The 20,693-nt window shown below is 68.3% G+C and overlaps 1 protein-coding gene across 3 annotated transcripts in view; it reads right to left on the bottom strand.

Moving 5' to 3' along the window:
- Positions 1–13,094: 13,094 nt before the first annotated feature.
- The window catches only part of AURKB (aurora kinase B), a 52,900-nt gene continuing 45,301 nt past the window's right edge, over positions 13,095–20,693 (bottom strand). For all 3 annotated transcript variants that reach the window (XM_050933157.1, XM_050933159.1, XM_050933158.1), the window contains exons 3-9: positions 20,490–20,640; positions 19,997–20,060; positions 18,959–19,150; positions 18,280–18,418; positions 14,112–14,260; positions 13,853–14,027; positions 13,095–13,280 (exon numbers count right to left, since the gene is read on the bottom strand). In XM_050933157.1, the coding sequence (XP_050789114.1) occupies positions 13,104–13,280; positions 13,853–14,027; positions 14,112–14,260; positions 18,280–18,418; positions 18,959–19,150; positions 19,997–20,060; positions 20,490–20,640 (1,047 nt within the window). In that variant the 3' untranslated portion in view covers positions 13,095–13,103. The remainder of the gene's footprint in view (positions 13,281–13,852; positions 14,028–14,111; positions 14,261–18,279; positions 18,419–18,958; positions 19,151–19,996; positions 20,061–20,489; positions 20,641–20,693) is intronic.

The following is a 20,693-nucleotide window of genomic DNA, read 5'->3' as shown; positions in this document are numbered from 1 at the left end:
GGCAAGCCCTGCCTCCAGACCCCCTGCTGAGCCCCCGCCCCACATCACCCCCGAGGGCCAGCCCTGCCTGCAGACCCCCTGCTGAGCCTCCACCCCACATCACCCCCTGGGGCCAACCCTGGCTGCAGACCCCCTGCTGAGCCCCTGCCCCACATCACCCCCCAGGGCCAGCCCTGCCTGCAGACCCCCTGCTGAGCCCCCACCCCACATCACCCCTAGGGCCAGCCCTGCCTGCAGACCCCCTGCTGAGCCCCCCCCACATCACCCCCTAGGGCCAGCCCTGCCTGCAGACCCCCTGCTGAGTCCCCGCCCCACATCACCCCTAGGGCCAGCCCTGCCTGCAGACCCCCTGCTGAGCACCCGCCCCACATCACCCCCTAGGGCCAGCCTGCCTGCAGACCCCCTGCTGAGCCCCCGCCCCACATCACCCCCTAGGGCCAGCCCTGCCTGCAGAGCCCCTGCTGAGCCCCCGCCCCACATCACCCCCTAGGGCCTGCCCTGCCTGCAGACCCCCTGCTGAGCCCCCGCCCCACATCACCCCATAGGGCCAGCCCTGCCTGCAGACCCCCTGCTGAGCCCCCGCCCCACATCAGCCCTAGGGCCAGCCCTGCCTACAGACCCCCTGCTGAGCCCCCGCCCCACATCACTCCCTAGGGCCAGCCCTGCCTGCAGACCCCCTGCTGAGCCCCCTCCCCACATCACCCCTAGGGCCAGCCCTGCCTGCAGTGCCCCCTGCTGAGCCCCCGCCCCACATCACCCCCTAGGGCCAGCCCTGCCTGCAGACCCCCTGCTGAGCCCCCGCCCCACATCACCCCCTAGGGCCAGACCTGTCTGCAGCACCCCCTGCTGAGCCGCCGCCCCACATCACCCCCTAGGGCCAGCCCTGCCTGCAGACCCCCTGCTGAGCCCCCGCCCCACATCACCCCCTAGGGCCAGCCCTGCCTGCAGACCCCCTGCTGAGCCCCCACCCCACATCACCCCCTAGGGCCAGCCCTGCCTGCCGACCCCCTGCTGAGCCCCCGTCCCACATCACCCCCTAGGGCCAGCCCTCCCTGCAGACCCCCTGCTGAGCCCCCGCCCCACATCACCCCCTAGGGCAAGCGGTGCCTGCAGACCCCCTGCTGAACCCCCGCCCCACATCACCCCCTAGGGCCAGCCCTGCCTGAAGACCCCCTGCTGAGCCCCCGCCCCACATCACCCCCTAGGGACAATCCTGCGTGCAGACCCCCTGCTGACCTCCCGCCCCACATCACCCCCTGGGGCCAGCCCTGCCTGCAGACCCCCTGCTGAGCCCCCGCCCACATCACCCCCTAGGGCCAGCCCTGCCTGCAGACCCCCTGCTGAGCCCCCGCCCCACATCACCCCCTAGGGCCAGCCCTGCCTGCAGACCCCCTGCTGAGCCCCCGCCCCACATCACCCCCTAGGGCCAGCCCTGCCTGCAGACCCCCTGCTGAGCCCCCGCCCCACATCACCCCCTAGGGCCAGCCCTGCCTGCAGCACCCCCTGCTGAGCCCCCGCCCCACATCACCCCCTAGGGCCAGCCCTGCCTGCAGACCCCCTGCTGAGCCCCCGCCCCACATCACCCCCTAGGGCCAGCCCTGCCTGCAGACCCCCTGCTGAGCCCCCGCCCCACATCACCCCCTAGGGCCAGCCCTGCCTGCAGCACCCCCCTGCTGAGCCCCCGCCCCACATCACCCCCTAGGACCAGACCTGCCTGCAGACCCCCTGCTGAGCCCCCACCCCACATCACTCCCTAGGGCCAGCCCTGCCTGCAGACCCCCTGCCCCACATCACCCCCTAGGGCCAGCCCTGTCTGCAGCACCCCCTGCTGAGCCCCCGCCCCACATCACCCCTAGGGCCAGCCCGGCCTGCAGACCCCCTGCTGAGCCCCCGCCCCACATCACCCCTAGGGCCAGCCCGGCCTGCAGACCCCCTGCTGAGCCCCCGCCCCACATCACCCCTAGGGCCAGCCCGGCCTGCAGACCCCCTCCTGAGCCCCCGCCCCACATCACCCCCTAGGGCCAGCCCAGCCTGCAGACCCCCTGCTGAGCCCCCACCCCACATCACCCCCTAGGGCCAATCCTGCCTGCAGACCCCCTGCTGAGCCCCCGCCCCACATCACCCCCTAGGGCCAATCCTGCCTGCAGACCCCCTGCTGAGCCCCCGCCCCACATCACCCCCTAGGGCCAGCCCTGCCTGCAGACCCCCTGCTGAGCCCCCGCGCCACATCACCCCCTAGGGCCAGCCCTGCCTGCAGACCCCCTGCCGAGCCCCTGCCCCACATCACCCCCTAGGGCCTGCCCTGCCTGCAGACCCCCTGCCGAGCCCCCGCCACACATCACCCCCTAGGGCCAATCCTGCCTGCAGACCCCCTGCTGAGCCCCTGCCCCACATCACCCCCTAGGGCCAGCCCTGCCTGCAGACCCCCTGCTGAGCCCCCGCCCCACATCACCCCCTAGGGCCTGCCCTGCCTGCAGACCCCCTGCTGAGCCCCCGCCCCACATCACCCCCTAGGGCCAGCCCTGCCTGCAGACCCCCCTGCTGAGCCCCCGCCCCACATCACCCCCTGGGGCCAGCCCTGCCTGCAGCACCCCCTGCTGAGCCCCCGCCCCACATCACCCCCTAGGGTCAGCCCTGCCTGCAGACCCCCTGCTGAGCCCCCGCCCCACATCACCCCCTAGGGCCAGCCCGGCCTGCAGACCCCCTGCTGAGCCCCCGCCTCACATCACCCCCTAGGGCCAATCCTGCCGCAGACCCCCTGCCGAGCCCCCGCCCCACATCACCCCTAGGGCCAGCCCTGCCTGCAGACCCCCTGCTGAGCCCCCGCCCCCCAACACCCCCCAGGGGCCAGCCCTGCCTGCAGACCCCCTGCCGAGCCCCCGCCCCACATCACCCCCTAGGGCCAATCCTGCCTGCAGACCCCCTGCTGAGCCCCCGCCCCACATCACCCCTAGGGCCAGCCCTGCCTGCAGACCCCCTGCTGAGCCCCCGCCCCACATCACCCCCTAGGGCCAGCCCTGCCTGCAGACCCCCTGCTGAGCCCCCGCCCCACATCACCCCCTAGGGCCAGCCCTGCCTGCAGACCCCCTGCTGAGCCCCCGCCCCACATCACCCCCTAGGGCCAGCCCTGCCTGCAGCACCCCCTGCTGAGCCCCCACCCCACATAACCCCCTAGGGCCAGCCCTGCCTGCAGACCCCCTGCTGAGCCCCCGCCCCACATCACCCCCTAGGGCCAGCCCTGCCTGCAGACCCCCTGCTGAGCCCCCGCCCCACATCACCCCCTAGGGCCAGCCCTGCCTGCAGACCCCCTGCTGAGCCCCTGCCCCACATCACCCCCTGGGGCCAACCCTGCTTGCAGCGCCCCCTGCTCAGCCCCCGCCCCACATCACCCCCTAGGGCCAGCCCAGCCTGCAGCACCCCCTGCTGAGTCCCCGCCCCACATCACCCCCTAGGGCCAGCCCTGCCTGCAGACCCCCTGCTGAGCCCCCGCCCCACATCACCCCTAGGGCCAGCCCTGCCTGCAGCGCCCCCTGCTGAGCCCCCGCCCCACATCACCCCCTAGGGCCAGCCCTGCCTGCAGCACCCCCTGCTGAGCCCCTGCCCCACATCACCCCCTGGGGCCAACCCTGCTTGCAGCGCCCCCTGCTCAGCCCCCGCCCCACATCACCCCCTAGGGCCAGCCCTGCCTGCAGACCCCCTGCTGACCCCCGCCCCACATCACCCCATAGGGCCAGCCCTGCCTGCAGACCCCCTGCTGAGCCCCCGCCCCACATCACCCCCTAGGGCCAGCCCTGCCTGCAGACCCCCTGCTGAGCCCCCGCCCCACATCACCCCTAGGGCCAATCCTGCCTGCAGACCCCCTGCTCAGCCCCCGCCCCACATCACCCCATAGGGCCAGCCCTGCCTGCAGACCCCCTGCTGAGCCCCCGCCCCACATCACCCCTAGGGCCAGCCCTGCCTACAGACCCCCTGCTGAGCCCCCGCCCCACATCACCTCCTAGGGCCAGCCCTGCCTGCAGACCCCCTGCCGAGCCCCCGCCCCACATCACCCCCTAGGGCCTGCCCTGCCTGCAGCACCCCCTGCTGAGCCCCCGCCCCACATCACCCCCTGGGGCCAGCCCTGCCTGCAGCACCCCCTGCTGAGCCCCGCCCCACATCACCCCCTAGTGCCAGCCCTGCCTGCAGACCCCCTGCTGAGCCCCCGCCCCACATCACCCCCTAGGGCCAGCCCTGCCTGCAGACCCCCTGCTGAGCCCCCGCCCCACATCACCCCCTAGGGCCAATCCTGCCTGCAGACCCCCTGCTGAGCCCCCGCCCCACATCACTCCCTAGGGCCAGCCCTGCCTGCAGATACCCTGCTGAGCCCCTGCCCCACATCACCCCCTAGGGCCTCCCCTGCCTGCAGACCCCCTGCTGAGCCCCTGCCCCACATCACCCCCTAGGGCCAGCCCTGCCTGCAGACCCCTACTGCGCCCCCGCCCCACATCACCCCCTAGGGCCAGCCCTGCCTGCAGACCCCCTGCTGAGCCCCCGCCCCACATCACCCCCTAGGGCCAGCCCTGCCTGCAGACCCCCTGCTGAGCCCCCGCCCCACATCACCCCCTAGGGCCAGCCCTGCCTGCAGACCCCCTGCTGAGCCCCCGCCCCACATCAACCCCCTAGGGCCAGCCCTGCCTGCAGACCCCCTGCTGAGCCCCCGCCCCACATCACCCCCTAGGGCCAGCCCTGCCTGCAGACCCCCTGCTGAGCCCCCGCCCCACATCACCCCCTAGGGCCAGCCCTGCCTGCAGACCCCCTGCTGAGCCCCCGCCCCACATCACCCCCTAGGGCCAGCCCTGCCTGCAGCACCCCCTGCTGAGCCCCCGCCCCACATCACCCCCTAGGGCCAGCCCTGCCTGCAGACCCCCTGCTGAGCCCCCGCCCCACATCACCCCCTAGGACCAGCCCTGCCTGCAGACCCCCTGCTGAGCCCCCGCCCCACATCACCCCCTAGGACCAGCCCTGCCTGCAGATCCCCTCCTGAGCCCCCGCCCCACATCACCCCCTAGGGCCAGCCCTGTCTGCAGACCCCCTGCTGAGCCCCCGCCCCACATCACCCCCTAGGGCCAGCCCTGCCTGCAGACCCCCTGCTGAGCCCCCACCCCACATCACTCCCTAGGGCCAGCCCTGCCTGCAGACCCCCTGCCCCACATCACCCCCTAGGGCCAGCCCTGTCTGCAGCAACCCCTGCTGAGCCCCCGCCCCACATCACCCCTAGGGCCAGCCCGGCCTGCAGACCTCCTGCTGAGCCCCCGCCCCACATCACCCCTAGGGCCAGCCCGGCCTGCAGACCCCCTCCTGAGCCCCCGCCCCACATCACCCCCTAGGGCCAGCCCAGCCTGCAGACCCCCTCCTGAGCCCCCGCCCCACATCACCCCCTAGGGCCAATCCTGCCTGCAGACCCCCTGCCGAGCCCCCGCCCCACATCACCCCCTAGGGCCAGCCCTGCCTGCAGACCCCCTGCCGAGCCCCCGCCCCACATCACCCCCTAGGGCCAGCCCTGCCTGCAGACCCCCTGCCGAGCCCCCGCCCCACATCACCCCCTAGGGCCTGCGCTGCCTGCAGACCCCCTGCCGAGCCCCCGCCCCACATCACCCCCTAGGGCCAATCCTGCCTGCAGACCCCCTGCTGAGCCCCCGCCCCACATCACCCCCTAGGGCCAGCCCTGCCTGCAGACCCCCTGCTGAGCCCCCGCCCCACATCACCCCCTAGGGCCTGCCCTGCCTGCAGACCCCCTGCTGAGCCCCCGCCCCACATCACCCCCTAGGGCCAGCCCTGCCTGCAGACCCCCCTGCTGAGCCCCCGCCCCACATCACCCCCTGGGGCCAGCCCCGTCTGCAGACCCCCTGCCGAGCCCCCGCCCCACATCACCCCCTAGGGCCTGCCCTGCCTGCAGACCCCCTGCTGAGCCCCTGCCCCACATCACCCCCTAGGGCCAGCCCTGCCTGCAGCACCCCCTGCTGAGCCCCCGCCCCACATCACCCCCTAGGGCCAGCCCTGTCTGCAGACCCCCTGCTGAGCCCCTGCCCCACATCACCCCCTAGGGCCAGCCCTGCCTGCAGACCCCCTGCTGAGCCCCCGCCCCACATCACCCCCTAGGGCCAGCCCTGCCTGCAGACCCCCTGCTGAGCCCCTGCCCCACATCACCCCCTAGGGCCAGCCCTGCCTGCAGACCCCCTGCTGAGCCCCCGCCCCACATCACCCCCTAGGGCCAGCCCTGCCTGCAGACCCCCTGCTGAGCCCCCGCCCCACATCACCCCCTAGGGCCAGCCCTGCCTGCAGACCCCCTGCTGAGCCCCCGCCCCACATCACCCCCTAGGGCCAGCCCTGCCTGCAGACCCCCTGCTGAGCCCCCGCCCCACATCACCCCCTAGGGCCAGCCCTGCCTGCAGACCCCCTGCTGAGCCCCCGCCCCACATCACCCCCTAGGGCCAGCCCTGCCTGCAGACCCCCTGCTGAGCCCCCGCCCCACATCACCCCCTAGGGCCAGCCCTGCCTGCAGACCCCCTGCTGAGCCCCCGCCCCACATCACCCCCTAGGGCCAGCCCTGCCTGCAGACCCCCTGCTGAGCCCCCGCCCCACATCACCCCCTAGGGCCAGCCCTGCCTGCAGACCCCCTGCTGAGCCCCCGCCCCACATCACCCCCTAGGGCCAGCCCTGCCTGCAGCACCCCCTGCTGAGCCCCCGCCCCACATCACCCCCTAGGACCAGACCTGCCTGCAGACCCCCTGCTGAGCCCCCACCCCACATCACTCCCTAGGGCCAGCCCTGCCTGCAGACCCCCTGCCCCACATCACCCCCTAGGGCCAGCCCTGTCTGCAGCAACCCCTGCTGAGCCCCCGCCCCACATCACCCCTAGGGCCAGCCCGGCCTGCAGACCCCCTGCTGAGCCCCCGCCCCACATCACCCCTAGGGCCAGCCCGGCCTGCAGACCCCCTCCTGAGCCCCCGCCCCACATCACCCCCAAGGGCCAGCCCAGCCTGCAGACCCCCTCCTGAGCCCCCGCCCCACATCACCCCCTAGGGCCAATCCTGCCTGCAGACCCCCTGCCGAGCCCCCCGCCCCACATCACCCCCTAGGGCCAGCCCTGCCTGCAGACCCCCTGCTGAGCCCCCGCCCCACATCACCCCCTAGGGCCAGCCCTGCCTGCAGACCCCCTGCTGAGCCCCCGCCCCACATCACCCCCTAGGGCCAGCCCTGCCTGCAGACCCCCTGCTGAGCCCCCGCCCCACATCACCCCCTAGGGCCAGCCCTGCCTGCAGCACCCCCTGCTGAGCCCCCGCCCCACATCACCCCCTAGGGCCAGCCCTGCCTGCAGACCCCCTGCTGAGCCCCCGCCCCACATCACCCCCTAGGACCAGCCCTGCCTGCAGACCCCCTGCTGAGCCCCCCGCCCCACATCACCCCCTAGGACCAGCCCTGCCTGCAGATCCCCTCCTGAGCCCCCGCCCCACATCACCCCCTAGGACCAGACCTGCCTGCAGACCCCCTGCTGAGCCCCCACCCCACATCACTCCCTAGGGCCAGCCCTGCCTGCAGACCCCTGCCCCACATCACCCCCTAGGGCCAGCCCTGTCTGCAGCAACCCCTGCTGAGCCCCCGCCCCACATCACCCCTAGGGCCAGCCCGGCCTGCAGACCTCCTGCTGAGCCCCCGCCCCACATCACCCCTAGGGCCAGCCCGGCCTGCAGACCCCCTCCTGAGCCCCCGCCCCACATCACCCCCTAGGGCCAGCCCAGCCTGCAGACCCCCTCCTGAGCCCCCGCCCCACATCACCCCCTAGGGCCAATCCTGCCTGCAGACCCCCTGCCGAGCCCCCGCCCCACATCACCCCCTAGGGCCAGCCCTGCCTGCAGACCCCCTGCCGAGCCCCCGCCCCACATCACCCCCTAGGGCCAGCCCTGCCTGCAGACCCCCTGCCGAGCCCCCGCCCCACATCACCCCCTAGGGCCTGCGCTGCCTGCAGACCCCCTGCCGAGCCCCCGCCCCACATCACCCCCTAGGGCCAATCCTGCCTGCAGACCCCCTGCCGAGCCCCCGCCCCACATCACCCCCTAGGGCCAGCCCTGCCTGCAGACCCCCTGCTGAGCCCCCGCCCCACATCACCCCCTAGGGCCTGCCCTGCCTGCAGACCCCCCTGCTGAGCCCCCGCCCCACATCACCCCCTAGGGCCAGCCCTGCCTGCAGACCCCCCTGCTGAGCCCCCGCCCCACATCACCCCCTGGGGCCAGCCCCGTCTGCAGACCCCCTGCCGAGCCCCCGCCCCACATCACCCCCTAGGGCCTGCCCTGCCTGCAGACCCCCTGCTGAGCCCCTGCCCCACATCACCCCCTAGGGCCAGCCCTGCCTGCAGCACCCCCTGCTGAGCCCCCGCCCCACATCACCCCCTAGGGCCAGCCCTGTCTGCAGACCCCCTGCTGAGCCCCGCCCCACATCACCCCCTAGGGCCAGCCCTGCCTGCAGACCCCCTGCTGAGCCCCCGCCCCACATCACCCCCCTAGGGCCTCCCCTGCCTGCAGACCCCCTGCTGAGCCCCTGCCCCACATCACCCCCTAGGGCCAGCCCTGCCTGCAGGACCCCCTGCTGAGCCCCCGCCCACATCCCCCCCTAGGGCCAGCCCTGCCTGCAGACCCCCTGCTGAGCCCCCGCCCCACATCACCCCCTAGGGCCAGCCCTGCCTGCAGACCCCCTGCTGAGCCCCCGCCCCACATCACCCCCTAGGGCCAGCCCTGCCTGCAGACCCCCTGCTGAGCCCCCGCCCCACATCACCCCCTAGGGCCAGCCCTGCCTGCAGACCCCCCTGCTGAGCCCCCGCCCCACATCACCCCCTAGGGCCAGCCCTGCCTGCAGACCCCCTGCTGAGCCCCCGCCCCACATCACCCCCTAGGGCCAGCCCTGCCTGCAGACCCCCTGCTGAGCCCCCGCCCCACATCACCCCCTAGGGCCAGCCCTGCCTGCAGACCCCCTGCTGAGCCCCCGCCCCACATCACCCCCTAGGGCCAGCCCTGCCTGCAGACCCCCTGCTGAGCCCCCGCCCCACATCACCCCCTAGGGCCAGCCCTGCCTGCAGCACCCCCTGCTGAGCCCCCGCCCCACATCACCCCCTAGGACCAGACCTGCCTGCAGACCCCCTGCTGAGCCCCCACCCCACATCACTCCCTAGGGCCAGCCCTGCCTGCAGACCCCCTGCCCCACATCACCCCCTAGGGCCAGCCCTGTCTGCAGCAACCCCTGCTGAGCCCCCCGCCCCACATCACCCCTAGGGCCAGCCCGGCCTGCAGACCCCCTGCTGAGCCCCCGCCCCACATCACCCCTAGGGCCAGCCCGGCCTGCAGACCCCCTCCTGAGCCCCCGCCCCACATCACCCCCTAGGGCCAGCCCAGCCTGCAGACCCCCTCCTGAGCCCCCGCCCCACATCACCCCCTAGGGCCAATCCTGCCTGCAGACCCCCTGCCGAGCCCCCGCCCCAACATCACCCCCTAGGGCCAGCCCTGCCTGCAGACCCCCTGCCGAGCCCCCGCCCCACATCACCCCCTAGGGCCAGCCCTGCCTGCAGACCCCCTGCCGAGCCCCGCCCCACATCACCCCCTAGGACCTGCCCTGCCTGCAGACCCCCTGCCGAGCCCCCGCCCCACATCACCCCCTAGGGCCAATCCTGCCTGCAGACCCCCTGCTGAGCCCCCTCCCCACATCACCCCCTAGGGCCAGCCCTGCCTGCAGACCCCCTGCTGAGCCCCCGCCCCACATCACCCCCTAGGGCCTGCCCTGCCTGCAGACCCCCTGCTGAGCCCCCGCCCCACATCACCCCCTAGGGCCAGCCCTGCCTGCAGACCCCCCTGCTGAGCCCCCGCCCCCCACATCACCCCCTGGGGCCAGCCCCGTCTGCAGACCCCCTGCCGAGCCCCCGCCCCCACATCACCCCCTAGGGCCTGCCCTGCCTGCAGACCCCCTGCTGAGCCCCTGCCCCACATCACCCCCTAGGGCCAGCCCTGCCTGCAGCACCCCCTGCTGAGCCCCGCCCCACATCACCCCCTAGGGCCAGCCCTGTCTGCAGACCCCCTGCTGAGCCCCTGCCCCACATCACCCCCTAGGGCCAGCCCTGCCTGCAGACCCCCTGCTGAGCCCCCGCCCCACATCACCCCCTAGGGCCTCCCCTGCCTGCAGACCCCCTGCTGAGCCCCCGCCCCCACATCACCCCCTAGGGCCAGCCCTGCCTGCAGACCCCCTGCTGAGCCCCCGCCCCACATCACCCCCTAGGGCCAGCCCTGCCTGCAGACCCCCTGCTGAGCCCCCGCCCCACATCACCCCCCTAGGGCCAATCCTGCCTGCAGACCCCCTGCTGAGCCCCTGCCCCACATCACCCCCTGGGGCCAACCCTGCTTGCAGCGCCCCCTGCTCAGCCCCCGCCCCACATCACCCCCTAGGGCCAGCCCATCCTGCAGCACCCCCTGCTGAGCCCCCGCCCCACATCACCCCCTAGGGTCAGCCCTGCCTGCAGACCCCCTGCTGAGCCCCTGCCCCACATCACTCCCTAGGGCCAGCCCTGCCTGCAGACCCCCTGCTGAGCCCCCGCCCCACATCACCCCCTAGGGCCAGCCCTGCCTGCAGCACCCCCTGCTGAGCCCCCGCCCCACATCACCCCCTAGGGTCAGCCCTGCCTGCAGACCCCCTGCTGAGCCCCCGCCCCACATCACCCCCTAGGGCCAGCCCGGCCTGCAGACCCCCTGCTGAGCCCCCGCCTCACATCACCCCCTAGGGCCAATCCTGCCTGCAGACCCCCTGCTGAGCCCCTGCCCCACATCACCCCCTGGGGCCAACCCTGCTTGCAGCGCCCCCTGCTCAGCCCCCGCCCCACATCACCCCCTAGGGCCAGCCCAGCCTGCAGCACCCCCTGCTGAGTCCCCGCCCCACATCACCCCCTAGGGCCAGCCCTGCCTGCAGACCCCCTGCTGAGCCCCCGCCCCACATCACCCCTAGGGCCAGCCCTGCCTGCAGCGCCCCCTGCTGAGCCCCCGCCCCACATCACCCCCTAGGGCCAGCCCTGCCTGCAGCACCCCCTGCTGAGCCCCTGCCCCACATCACCCCCTGGGGCCAACCCTGCTTGCAGCGCCCCCTGCTCAGCCCCCGCCCCACATCACCCCCTAGGGCCAGCCCTGCCTGCAGCACCCCCTGCTGAGCCCCTGCCCCACATCACCCCCTGGGGCCAACCCTGCTTGCAGCGCCCCCTGCTCAGCCCCCGCCCCACATCACCCCCTAGGGCCAGCCCTGCCTGCAGACCCCCTGCTGAGCCCCCCGCCCCACATCACCCCCTAGGGCCAGCCCTGCCTGCAGACCCCCTGCTGAGCCCCCGCCCCACATCACCCCTAGGGCCAATCCTGCCTGCAGACCCCCTGCTGAGCCCCCGCCCCACATCACCCCCTAGAGCCAGCCCTGCCTGCCAGACAAGAGCGCCCCCTCCTGCGCCCGCACCCCACAGCGCCCCCTAGTGCCGTGGGACCAGCCCTGCCTGCCAGGGGAGAGCGCCCCCTGCTGTGTCCCTGCCCCAGAGCGCCCTGGGGCCAGCCCTGCCTGCCAGAGGAGAGCGCCCCCTGCTGTGTCCCTGCCCCACAGCACCCCCTAGTGCCCTTGGGGGAGCCCTGCCTGCCAGCGAGAATGCCCCCTGCTGTGTCCCTGCCCCACAGCACCCCCTAGTGCCCTGGGGGGAGCCCTGCCTGCCAGCGAGAGTGCCCCCTGCTGTGTCCCTGCCCCACAGCACCCCCTAGTGCCCTTGGGGGAGCCCTGCCTGCCAGCGAGAGTGCCCCCTGTTGTGTCCCTGCCCCACAGCACCCCCTAGTGCCCTGGGGGGAGCCCTGCCTGCCAGCGAGAGTGCCCCCTGCTGTGTCCCTGCGCCACAGCACCCCCTAGTGCCCTGGGGGGAGCCCTGCCTGCCAGTGAGAGTGCCCCCTGCTGTGTCCCTGCCCCATAGCACCCCCTAGTGCCCTGGGGGGAGCCCTGCCTGCCAGTGAGAGTGCCCCCTGCTGTGTCCCTGCCCCACAGCACCCCCTAGTGCCCTGGGGCCAGCCCTGCCTGCCAGGGGAGAGCGCCCCCTGCTGAGCCCCCGCCCCACATCACCCCCTAGTGCCCTGGGGCCAGCCCTGCCTGCCAGGGGAGAGCGCCCCCTGCTGTGTCCCTGCCCCACAGCACCCTGGGGCCAGCCCTGCCTGCCAGGGGAGAGCGCCCCCTGCTGTGTCCCTGCCCCACAGCGTCCTTGGGCCAGCCCTGCCTACCAGGGGAGAGTGCCCCCTGCTGTATCCCTGCCCCCACAGCACCTCCTAGTGCCCTGGGGCCAGCCCTGCCTGCCTGGGGAGAGTGCCCCCTGCTGCCCCCACCCCACAGCACCCCCTAGTGCTGCCCTTGGAAATTGGGACCCCCACCCCACACCCAGCAGCAGAGTGCCCCCTATGAACCAGGCTGGGTTATGGCCATGGGGGGGTGCAGGCAGCCAGGAGCTGGGTTGTGGGGACATCAGGACAAATCCAGGTCACGTGGAGGGCAACTGGGGCGTGGGGAAGTAGGAGTGGGGGGTTAAAGGCTAGAGACAAAGGCTGCTGAACCCCTCCCCGCCCCGTATGCCCACCCCCCACAGGCCCCACCCCCAAGCTGCCCCACACTCTTTTCTCTGCCCTTTCCCAACAGACAGACGCAAGGGGACCCCACGGCAAAGTAACTCCAAATTTTATTAAAAAGAGGGCAGGGGGCACGCAGCCTCCCGCAGGGACATTTAAAACAGGGCGCGCCGGGGCATGCCCCCGCCCTGTGGCACGTGGGCAGGAAAGGAGGGGGGGGCAGGGACCCGCTGCCCCTCTGGGCATGGGGGGGGGGGCCTAGCCTGACAGCTGGGAAGGTGGCCAGCAAAACCTCCCGGGGTCAGGGACCGGCAGCCGCACCTGTATTCACAGGCCCGAGCGGGTGTGTCGGCCCCGTGCCCCCTGCCCGTGATCGGCCGAGGGAGAGACGGGCACTGGCGTCATGTGTGTCCGTCGTCCCACCCCGGGGGGGGGGATGAAAGAGGCCGTGGGGCACGGCTAGTTGGCAGGGGCGGGGTTGAAGACGGGCGGCAGCACCCGGCGCGAGTGGGCCTTCACCCAGGGGTGCTCCAGCACGGCCCGCAGCGGCAGCCGCTCCGCGGGGTTGTGGCGCAGCAGCTTGGAGATCAGGTCCCGGGAACCTTCCGACATGAACGGCGGGAACTGCAGATCCACCTGCCGGGGGCACACAGAGTCAGAGAGAGCCCGGACGCCTGGGTTCGATCCCCGACGCGGGGAGTGGGCCTCGGGGGCTAGAGCATGAGAAGCTGGAAGCCAGGACTCCTGGGTTCTCTTCTCTGCTGTGGGGCCCAGGGGGGGACACCCCTTTGCGCCCACCTTCCCACTTGGAGCTGGGGTAACGCCCTCAGCTTGGAGCTCATGACTGAGGTGCCCAGGTGTGAGGGGCGAGAGCACAGATCATCCCAGACTTGGGGGACCCCTCAGAGGGATGCGAAAGGGCCGAAACCCACAGCAGCAGCCCGAGGGTGACTGTGGAGGGCCGCACGGGCAGTCCCCTATGTGCCGTGAGTTATTCTGCCACATCTCTCTGGGGCGGGGCGGCTGGTTACCCAGGGACCCCTGGCCTGGCGCCGAGATGCGGCCACCTCTCAGGTGGGGCAGCTGGTTACCCATAGACCCTTTGCCCGGCGCTGAGATGCAGCCATCTCTGGGGCGGGGCAGCCGGTTACCCAGGGACCCCTCGCCCAGTGCTGAGATGCAGCCACCTCTGGGGCGGAGCACCTCACCTTGGTGATACGGCGATATGTCTCCGTGTGGGTGGAGCTCTCGAAGGGCGGCTGCCCCACCAGGAGCTCATAGCACAAGACCCCGATGCACCACAGATCCACCTTCTCGTCGTGCGTCTTGCCCTCGATCATCTCGGGGGGCAGGTAATCCAGCGTGCCGCACATGGTCCTCCGCCTGCGGGGGGAGCGGTGCGGGGTGAGTGCCAAGCTGAGGACGGCGCAGGGACCCCCCCCCTCCACCCGGCCGGCCGGCTCTCACCTGAGCGAGGGCGCGTGCACGGACCAGCCGAAGTCGGCGATCTTGAGCTCGCCCTTCAGGCCCATCAGGAGATTTTCCGGCTTGATGTCGCGGTGAATCACCTTCTTGGCGTGGCAGTAGATGAGCGCGTCAGCGAGCTCCTCCATGAACTGCGGGGCAGAGCGCGGGCGGTCAGGGGGCTGGGCTGGCACAACCCCCCCCATTTCCCTCCTAAAATCCAAGCTTTTCAAAAACGCTTCGGGGGGGGGGAGGAGGCCTTTGAAACAAGGACAATTCCTACTTGTTTCCACCTGTGCCCCCTTCTTACTGCCCCTAAAAAACGGGGGCGCACAGGTTAAAAATAAATGTTCGGGGGAAAAAAATAAGTTCCTCTGCCTGCAGCGGAAAATGTTAAATGATATTCTGCTCCCCACAGCACAGTGCCCCCTAGTGCCGCTCTGGGGCCAGCCCTGCCTGCCAGGGGAGAGTGCCCCCTGCCCCACAGTGCCCCCTAACGCCGCTCTGGGGCCAGCCCTGCCTGCCAGGGGACAGCGCCCCCTGCTGAGTCCCCTGCCCCACAGCACACCCTAGCAGCCCCCTGGGGCCAGCCTTGCCTGCTGAGCCTCCCTGCTCCTCAGCGCCCCCTAGTGCCGCCCTGGGGCCAGTCCAGCCTGCTAGGGGAGAGCACCCCCTGCTGATTGGGAAACTGAGGCAACAGAGAGTAGAAGTGACTTACAGAAGGGCACGCAGTAGACCAGGAGCAGAGCCACAACCAGTGTAGCCCCAACTCCCCTCCAGAACCGAGGAGAGAACCCAGGAGTCCTGGCTCCTGGCCCCCTCACCCCCCTTTAACTCACTAGCTCCCGCTCCCCTCCCAGAGCCAGGGATAGAGCTCAAGACTCCAAGGAGGAGGAGTGCTAGGCAGAGACGGGCTCCACCTAACGGAGAGAGGGAAGAGCATCTTCACAAGCAGGCTGGCTCACCGAGTGAGGAGGGCTTTGAACTAGGTTCACCGGCGGAAGGAGACCAAAGCCCCGAGGTAAGTGGGGAAATGGGATGCCGGGAGGAAGCAGAAGGAGAATGCAAGAGGGGAGGACTCCTGTCTCAGACCGAGAAAGCAGGACAATCAGCGCGTTATCTTAAGTGCCTAGACATAAATGCAAGGAGCCCGGGAAACAAGCAGCGAGAACTGGAAGTCCTGGCACAGCCAAGGAACTATGACGTGATTGGAATAACAGAGAATTGGTGGGATAACTCACATGACTGGAGTACGGTCATGGATGGATATAAACTGTTCAGGAAGGACAGGCAGGGCAGAAAAGGTGGGGGAGTTGCATTGTATGTAAGAGAGCAGCATGACTGCTCAGAGCTCCGGTATAAAACTGCAGAAAAACCTGAGAGTCTCTGGATTAAGTTTAGAAGTGTGAGCAACTAGGGTGATGTCGTGGTGGGAGCTGCTATAGACCACCAGAGCAGGGGGATGAGGTGGACCAGGCTTTCTTCCGGCAACTAGCAGAAGTTACAAGATCGCAGGCCCTGGTTCTCATGGGAGACTTGAATCACCCCGATATCTGCTGGGAGAGCAATACAGCGGTGCACAGACAATCCAGGAGGTTTTTGGAAAGTGTAGGGGACAATTTCCTGGTCCAGGTGCTGGAGGAACCAACTAGGGGCAGAGCTCTTCTAGACCTGCTGCTCACAAGCAGAGAAGAGTTAGTAGGGGAAGCAAAATTGGACGGGAAACTGGGAGGCAGTGACCATGAGATGGTCGAGTTCAGGATCCTGACACGAGGAAGAAAGGAGAGCAGCAGAATACGGACCCTAGACTTCAGAAAAGCAGACTTTGACTCCCTCAGGGAACTATGGGCAGGATCTCCTGGGAGAATAACATGAGGGGGAAAGGAGTCTGGGAGAGCTGGTTGTATTTTAAAGAAGCCTTATTGAGGGGGCAGGAACAAACCATCCCGATGTGTAGAAAGAATATGGCAGGCGACTGGCTTGGCTTAACGGTGAAATCCTTGCTGAACTTAGAACACAAAAAGGACACAAGAAGTGGAAGATTGGACAAATGACCAGGGAGGAGTATAAAATTATTGCTCAGGCATGCAGGAGTGAAATCAGGGAGGCCAAAGCACACTTGGAGTTGCTGCTAAGAAGAGATGTTAAGAGGAACAAGAAGGGTTTCTTCAGGTACGTTAGCAACAAGAAGAAAGTCAAGGAAAGTGTGAGGCCCTTACTGAATGAGGGAGGTAACTTAGTGGACAGAGGATGTGGAAAAAGCTAATGTACTCAATGCTTTCTTTGCCTCTGTCTTCACGAACAAGGTCAGCTCCCAGACTGCTGCATTGGGCAGCACAGTGTGGGGAGAAGGTGACCAGCCCCCTGTGGAGAAAGAAGGGGTTCAGGACCATTTAGAAAAACTGGAGACGAGCACATGTCCATGGGGCCGGATGCGCTGCATCTGAGGGTGCTAAAGGAGTTGGTGGATGTGATTGCAGAGCCATTGGCCATTATCTTTGAAAACTCATGGCGAACGAGGGAGGTCCCGGATGACTGGAAAAAGGCTAATGTAGTGCCCATCGTTAAAAAAGAGGAGGAGGAGGATCCGGGGAAATACAGGCCAGTCAGCCTCACCTCAGTCCCTGGAAAAATCATGGAGCAGGTCCTCAAGGAATCCATTCTGAAGCTCTTAGAGGAGAGGAAAGTGATCAGGAACAGTCAGCATGGAATCACCAAGGGCAAGTCATACCTGACTAACTTAATTGCCTTCTATGAGGAGATAACTGGCTCTGGGGATGAGGGGAAAGCAGTGGATGTGATATACCTTGACTTTAGCAAAGCTTTTGATACGGTCTCCCACAGTATCTTGCCAGCAAGTCAAAGAAGTATGGGCTGGATGAATGGACTATAAGGTGGATAGAAAGCTGGCTAGATCGTCGGGCTCAATGGCTAGTGATTGATGGACCCATGTCTAGTTGGCTGCCGGTTTCAAGCGGAGTGCCCCAAGGGTCAGTCCTGGGGCCGGTTTTGTTCAGTATCTTCATTAATGATCTGGAGGATGGTGTGGATTGCACTCTCAGCAAGTTTGCAGAAGACACTAAACTGGGAGGAGTGGTAGATATGCTGGAGGGTAGGGATAGGATATAGAGGGACCTAGACAAATTAGAGAACTGGGGCAAAAGAAACCTGATGAGGTTCAACAAGGACAAGTGCAGAGTCCTGCACTTAGGATAGAAGAATCCCATTCACTGCTACAGACTAGGGACTGAATGGCTGGGCAGCAGTTCTGCAGAAAAGGACCTGGGGTTAAAGTGGACGAGAAGCTGGATATGAGTCAACAGTGTGACCTTGTTGCCAAAAAGGCTAATGGCATTTTGGGCTGTATAAGTAGGGGCATTGCCAGCAGATCGAGGGACGTGATCATTCCCCTCTATTTGACATTGGTGAGGCCTCATCTGGAGTCCTGTGTCCAGTTTCGGGCCCCACACTACAGGAGAGATGTGGAAAAATTGGAAAGAGTCCAGCGGAGGGCAACAAAAATGATCAGGGGGCTGGAGCACATGACTTATGAGGAGCGGCTGAGGGAACTGGGGTTGTTCAGTCTGCAGAAGAGAAGAGTGAGGGGGGATTTGATAGCTGCTTTCAACTACCTGAAAGGGGGTCCAAAGAGGATGGATCTAGACTGTTCTCAGTGGTGGCAGATGACAGAACAAGAAGCGATGGTCTCATGTTGCAGGGGGGGAGGTCTAGGTTGGATATTAGGAAACACTATTTCCCTAGGAGGGTGGTGAAGCACTGGAATGGGTTCCATAGGGAGGTGGTAGAATCTCCTTCCTTAGAGGTTTCTAAGGTCAGGCTTGACAAAGCCCTGGCTGGGATGATTTAGTTGGGAATTGGTCCTGCTTTGAGCAGGGGGTTGGACTAGATCTCTCCAACCCTGAGATTCTATGACTCCTAGCTCCCAGCCCCCCCCGCTCTAACCATTAGGCCGCACGCCCCACTCAGAACCTAGCAGAGAACCCAGGCGTCCTGACTCCCAGCCAGTGCTCTCCACATAGACCACGCCACCCTCACAGCCAAGGTGGAGATGGCCCGTGCCAGGCCTGTATCTAACAGGGGCCTGTAGCCCCCATCTGCCCTTGCCCCCGGCATGGGGGGCGCTGCACCCGGCGGGCCCCCGCACGCTCACCGTGGCGGTCTTCTGCTCGTCGAACTGTCGGCATTTCTGCAGCTCCTTGTAGAGCTCGCCGCGGGGCGCGTACTCCAGGATCAGGTAGACCCGCTTCTTGTCGTGGAAATAGTTGTAGAGGCGCAGGATGTTGGGGTGTCTGCGGGCCAAAGGCGGGGGGCAGTGAGAGCCGGGTCTGAGCACGGAGAAAGTGCCCCCCGCCCATGGCACAGTACCCTCTAGGGAGCCCCCCCACCCCACTCTCTACGAGGCTGCTCAGGGAGGGCCGGAGTCAGAGTCAGATCACCAAGGGGCAGGGCAGCTGGGGGGGGTGTCTCCCCTCCCAATACGGGGGCAGCACTCTTCCCTGCCCCAGATCCCCCCACCAGAGACCCCCACATGCACAGCCTGGGACATTGGTTACTGAGGGGGTGTCATGGGGGTGCCCCAGCTGGCCCCTCCCAGGGCAGGATGCCTCCCCAAGCCTGGTCCAATCCACAGCTTCAGGGCTGCGCCCAGAACACCCCCACTCCAAGGGGCTTCCACCTCCTCTCTGCTTCCCGATCTCCTGGGTCCCTTATCTGCAGGCCAGGCTTCGGGAGCCCCCTGCCAATCCCTTCCCAGGGTCGACCCCCCAGCCAGGACCCTGCCCCACCCGGCGCCCCCTGAGTCTGCCCCGCCCGCACCCAGCCCCACCCACTGGAGATGGGACTGGATCTCGATCTCCCGCCGCAGCTGGTGCTCCACGCCCTCCTTCTCCATCTGCGACTTGAAGAGCACCTTGAGCGCCACGATGAACCGGGACGCCCGCTCCCGGGCCAGGTACACGTTCCCGAATTTCCCCTTCCCCAGCGGGCGCCCGATCTCGAAGTCATTGATGGTAAACACTCGCCTGGGGGGGAATGGGGGGGTTAGAGTCGGGGGGTGCAGAACAGGATGCCAAGGGACAGCAGGGGATCTGCACTCCTCCAGATCCCTCCTCCTGCACAGGGACCCTGCTCCCACGCAGCTCTCCGCCTGGGACCTGGCTGCCCCACATCCCGACCCCCACCCCCAGGCAGCCATTCCCCCACAGGGCCTGGCCACCCCAGATCCCCTCTCAAGCAGCCCTTCCCCCCACCCACCCGGGACCTGACCGCCCCAGAACCTACCCCCCCAGGCAGCCCTCCCCCCGGGATCTGACCGTCCCAGATCCCCCCTCCCCCCCACAGGGCCCAGGTGCCCCAGATCCCCCCTTCCTCCCAGGCAGCCCTCCCCCTGGACTGCCCAGCCGCCCCAGATCCCTCCATTGGAGCCCAGCCTCCCCACATCCCACTCCTCTCTGGGTAGCCCTGCCCCAGCTATCCCAGATCCTCCCCGTCCCACACCCCGCACTGGAGCCCGGCCACCCTGGAAACCCCTCTCTCCACCCCAGGGCCTGGCTACCCTAGAAACTCTCCCCCCCTCCAGCAGCCCTTCCCTGAGGCCCAGCTGCCCTAGATCTCCCCTCCCTCTGCTAGCCCCCGCCCACAGCGCTCCCCCAGCTGCCCCAAATCCCCTCCCCTGCCCCAGATCTCCCCAGCCCAGACAGCAGATCGCCAGGGAACCACCTGGATCAGGGTGAGGGCGATGTCAGCCAGGACACGCAGCCCCAAAGTGAGCGCTCTCCCCTCCTCTTCCCCCCACGCAGGAGCCAGAGGAGTCCTCTAAGGGAAAGTGCCAGCCCGGCCCAACCCACCTTCCCTGCAGAGACACTCACTGGGGGGTGGGTTGAGCCGCCTGGGCACCGGAGCTGGATTCGGCGGGCACCCTGCCCGGGACGACTGCGGAGAGGGAGCGAGAGTCACATCCTAGCATACCCCGGTGCACCAGGCCCACCCTCCCCAACGACGGGTCCCGGCGGGCAGCCCTCAGCTCCCGGCTGAGCCAGAGGACGTCCCGTCAGACTGTGAGCGATGCCCCATCCACCGTCTCTGGCCTGGGCGAGCCCGGAGGTCGGGCTGGCTGATCGAATGGGTCCTACTGGGATGTCGGAAATCCCCACTTCGTGTTTCTCCCCCATTCTTAGCTCCTAGACCCATAGATTCCAAGGCCAGATGGGACCCCGAGATCACCCGCTCTGCCTTCCTGTCTAATATAGGCCTCGAAACTGCCCTGAATTAACACTCGGCTGAGGCTGAGCAGATCTGTTGGGGGGGGACCACAGATCCTCCCCCGAGTGTACCCCTAGCCCCCAACCTGCCCCTCCCTACCTGGCTTCTGGATGCTGGAGGACTTCAGGATAATCTTATTGGCGCTGGCCATGGCCCTCTGTGCCAGCAGCGACTCGGAGGGGGTGCCGCTGGGCATGTAGGGATCCTTCCGGGGGACTCGCTGGGGGCCTGGCCCGCTCAGCACCCCATACTGCAGGGGAGGAGAGAGAGAGAACAGCCGAGGGTTACAGGCAGGCGCCGGAG

This window comes from Gopherus flavomarginatus, chromosome 23 (genome assembly GCF_025201925.1).
Source record: "Gopherus flavomarginatus isolate rGopFla2 chromosome 23, rGopFla2.mat.asm, whole genome shotgun sequence".
Lineage (NCBI taxonomy): Eukaryota > Metazoa > Chordata > Testudines > Testudinidae > Gopherus > Gopherus flavomarginatus.
Note: the sequence above shows the minus strand (reverse complement) of the source record. Positions and strands in the feature narration are given on the sequence as shown.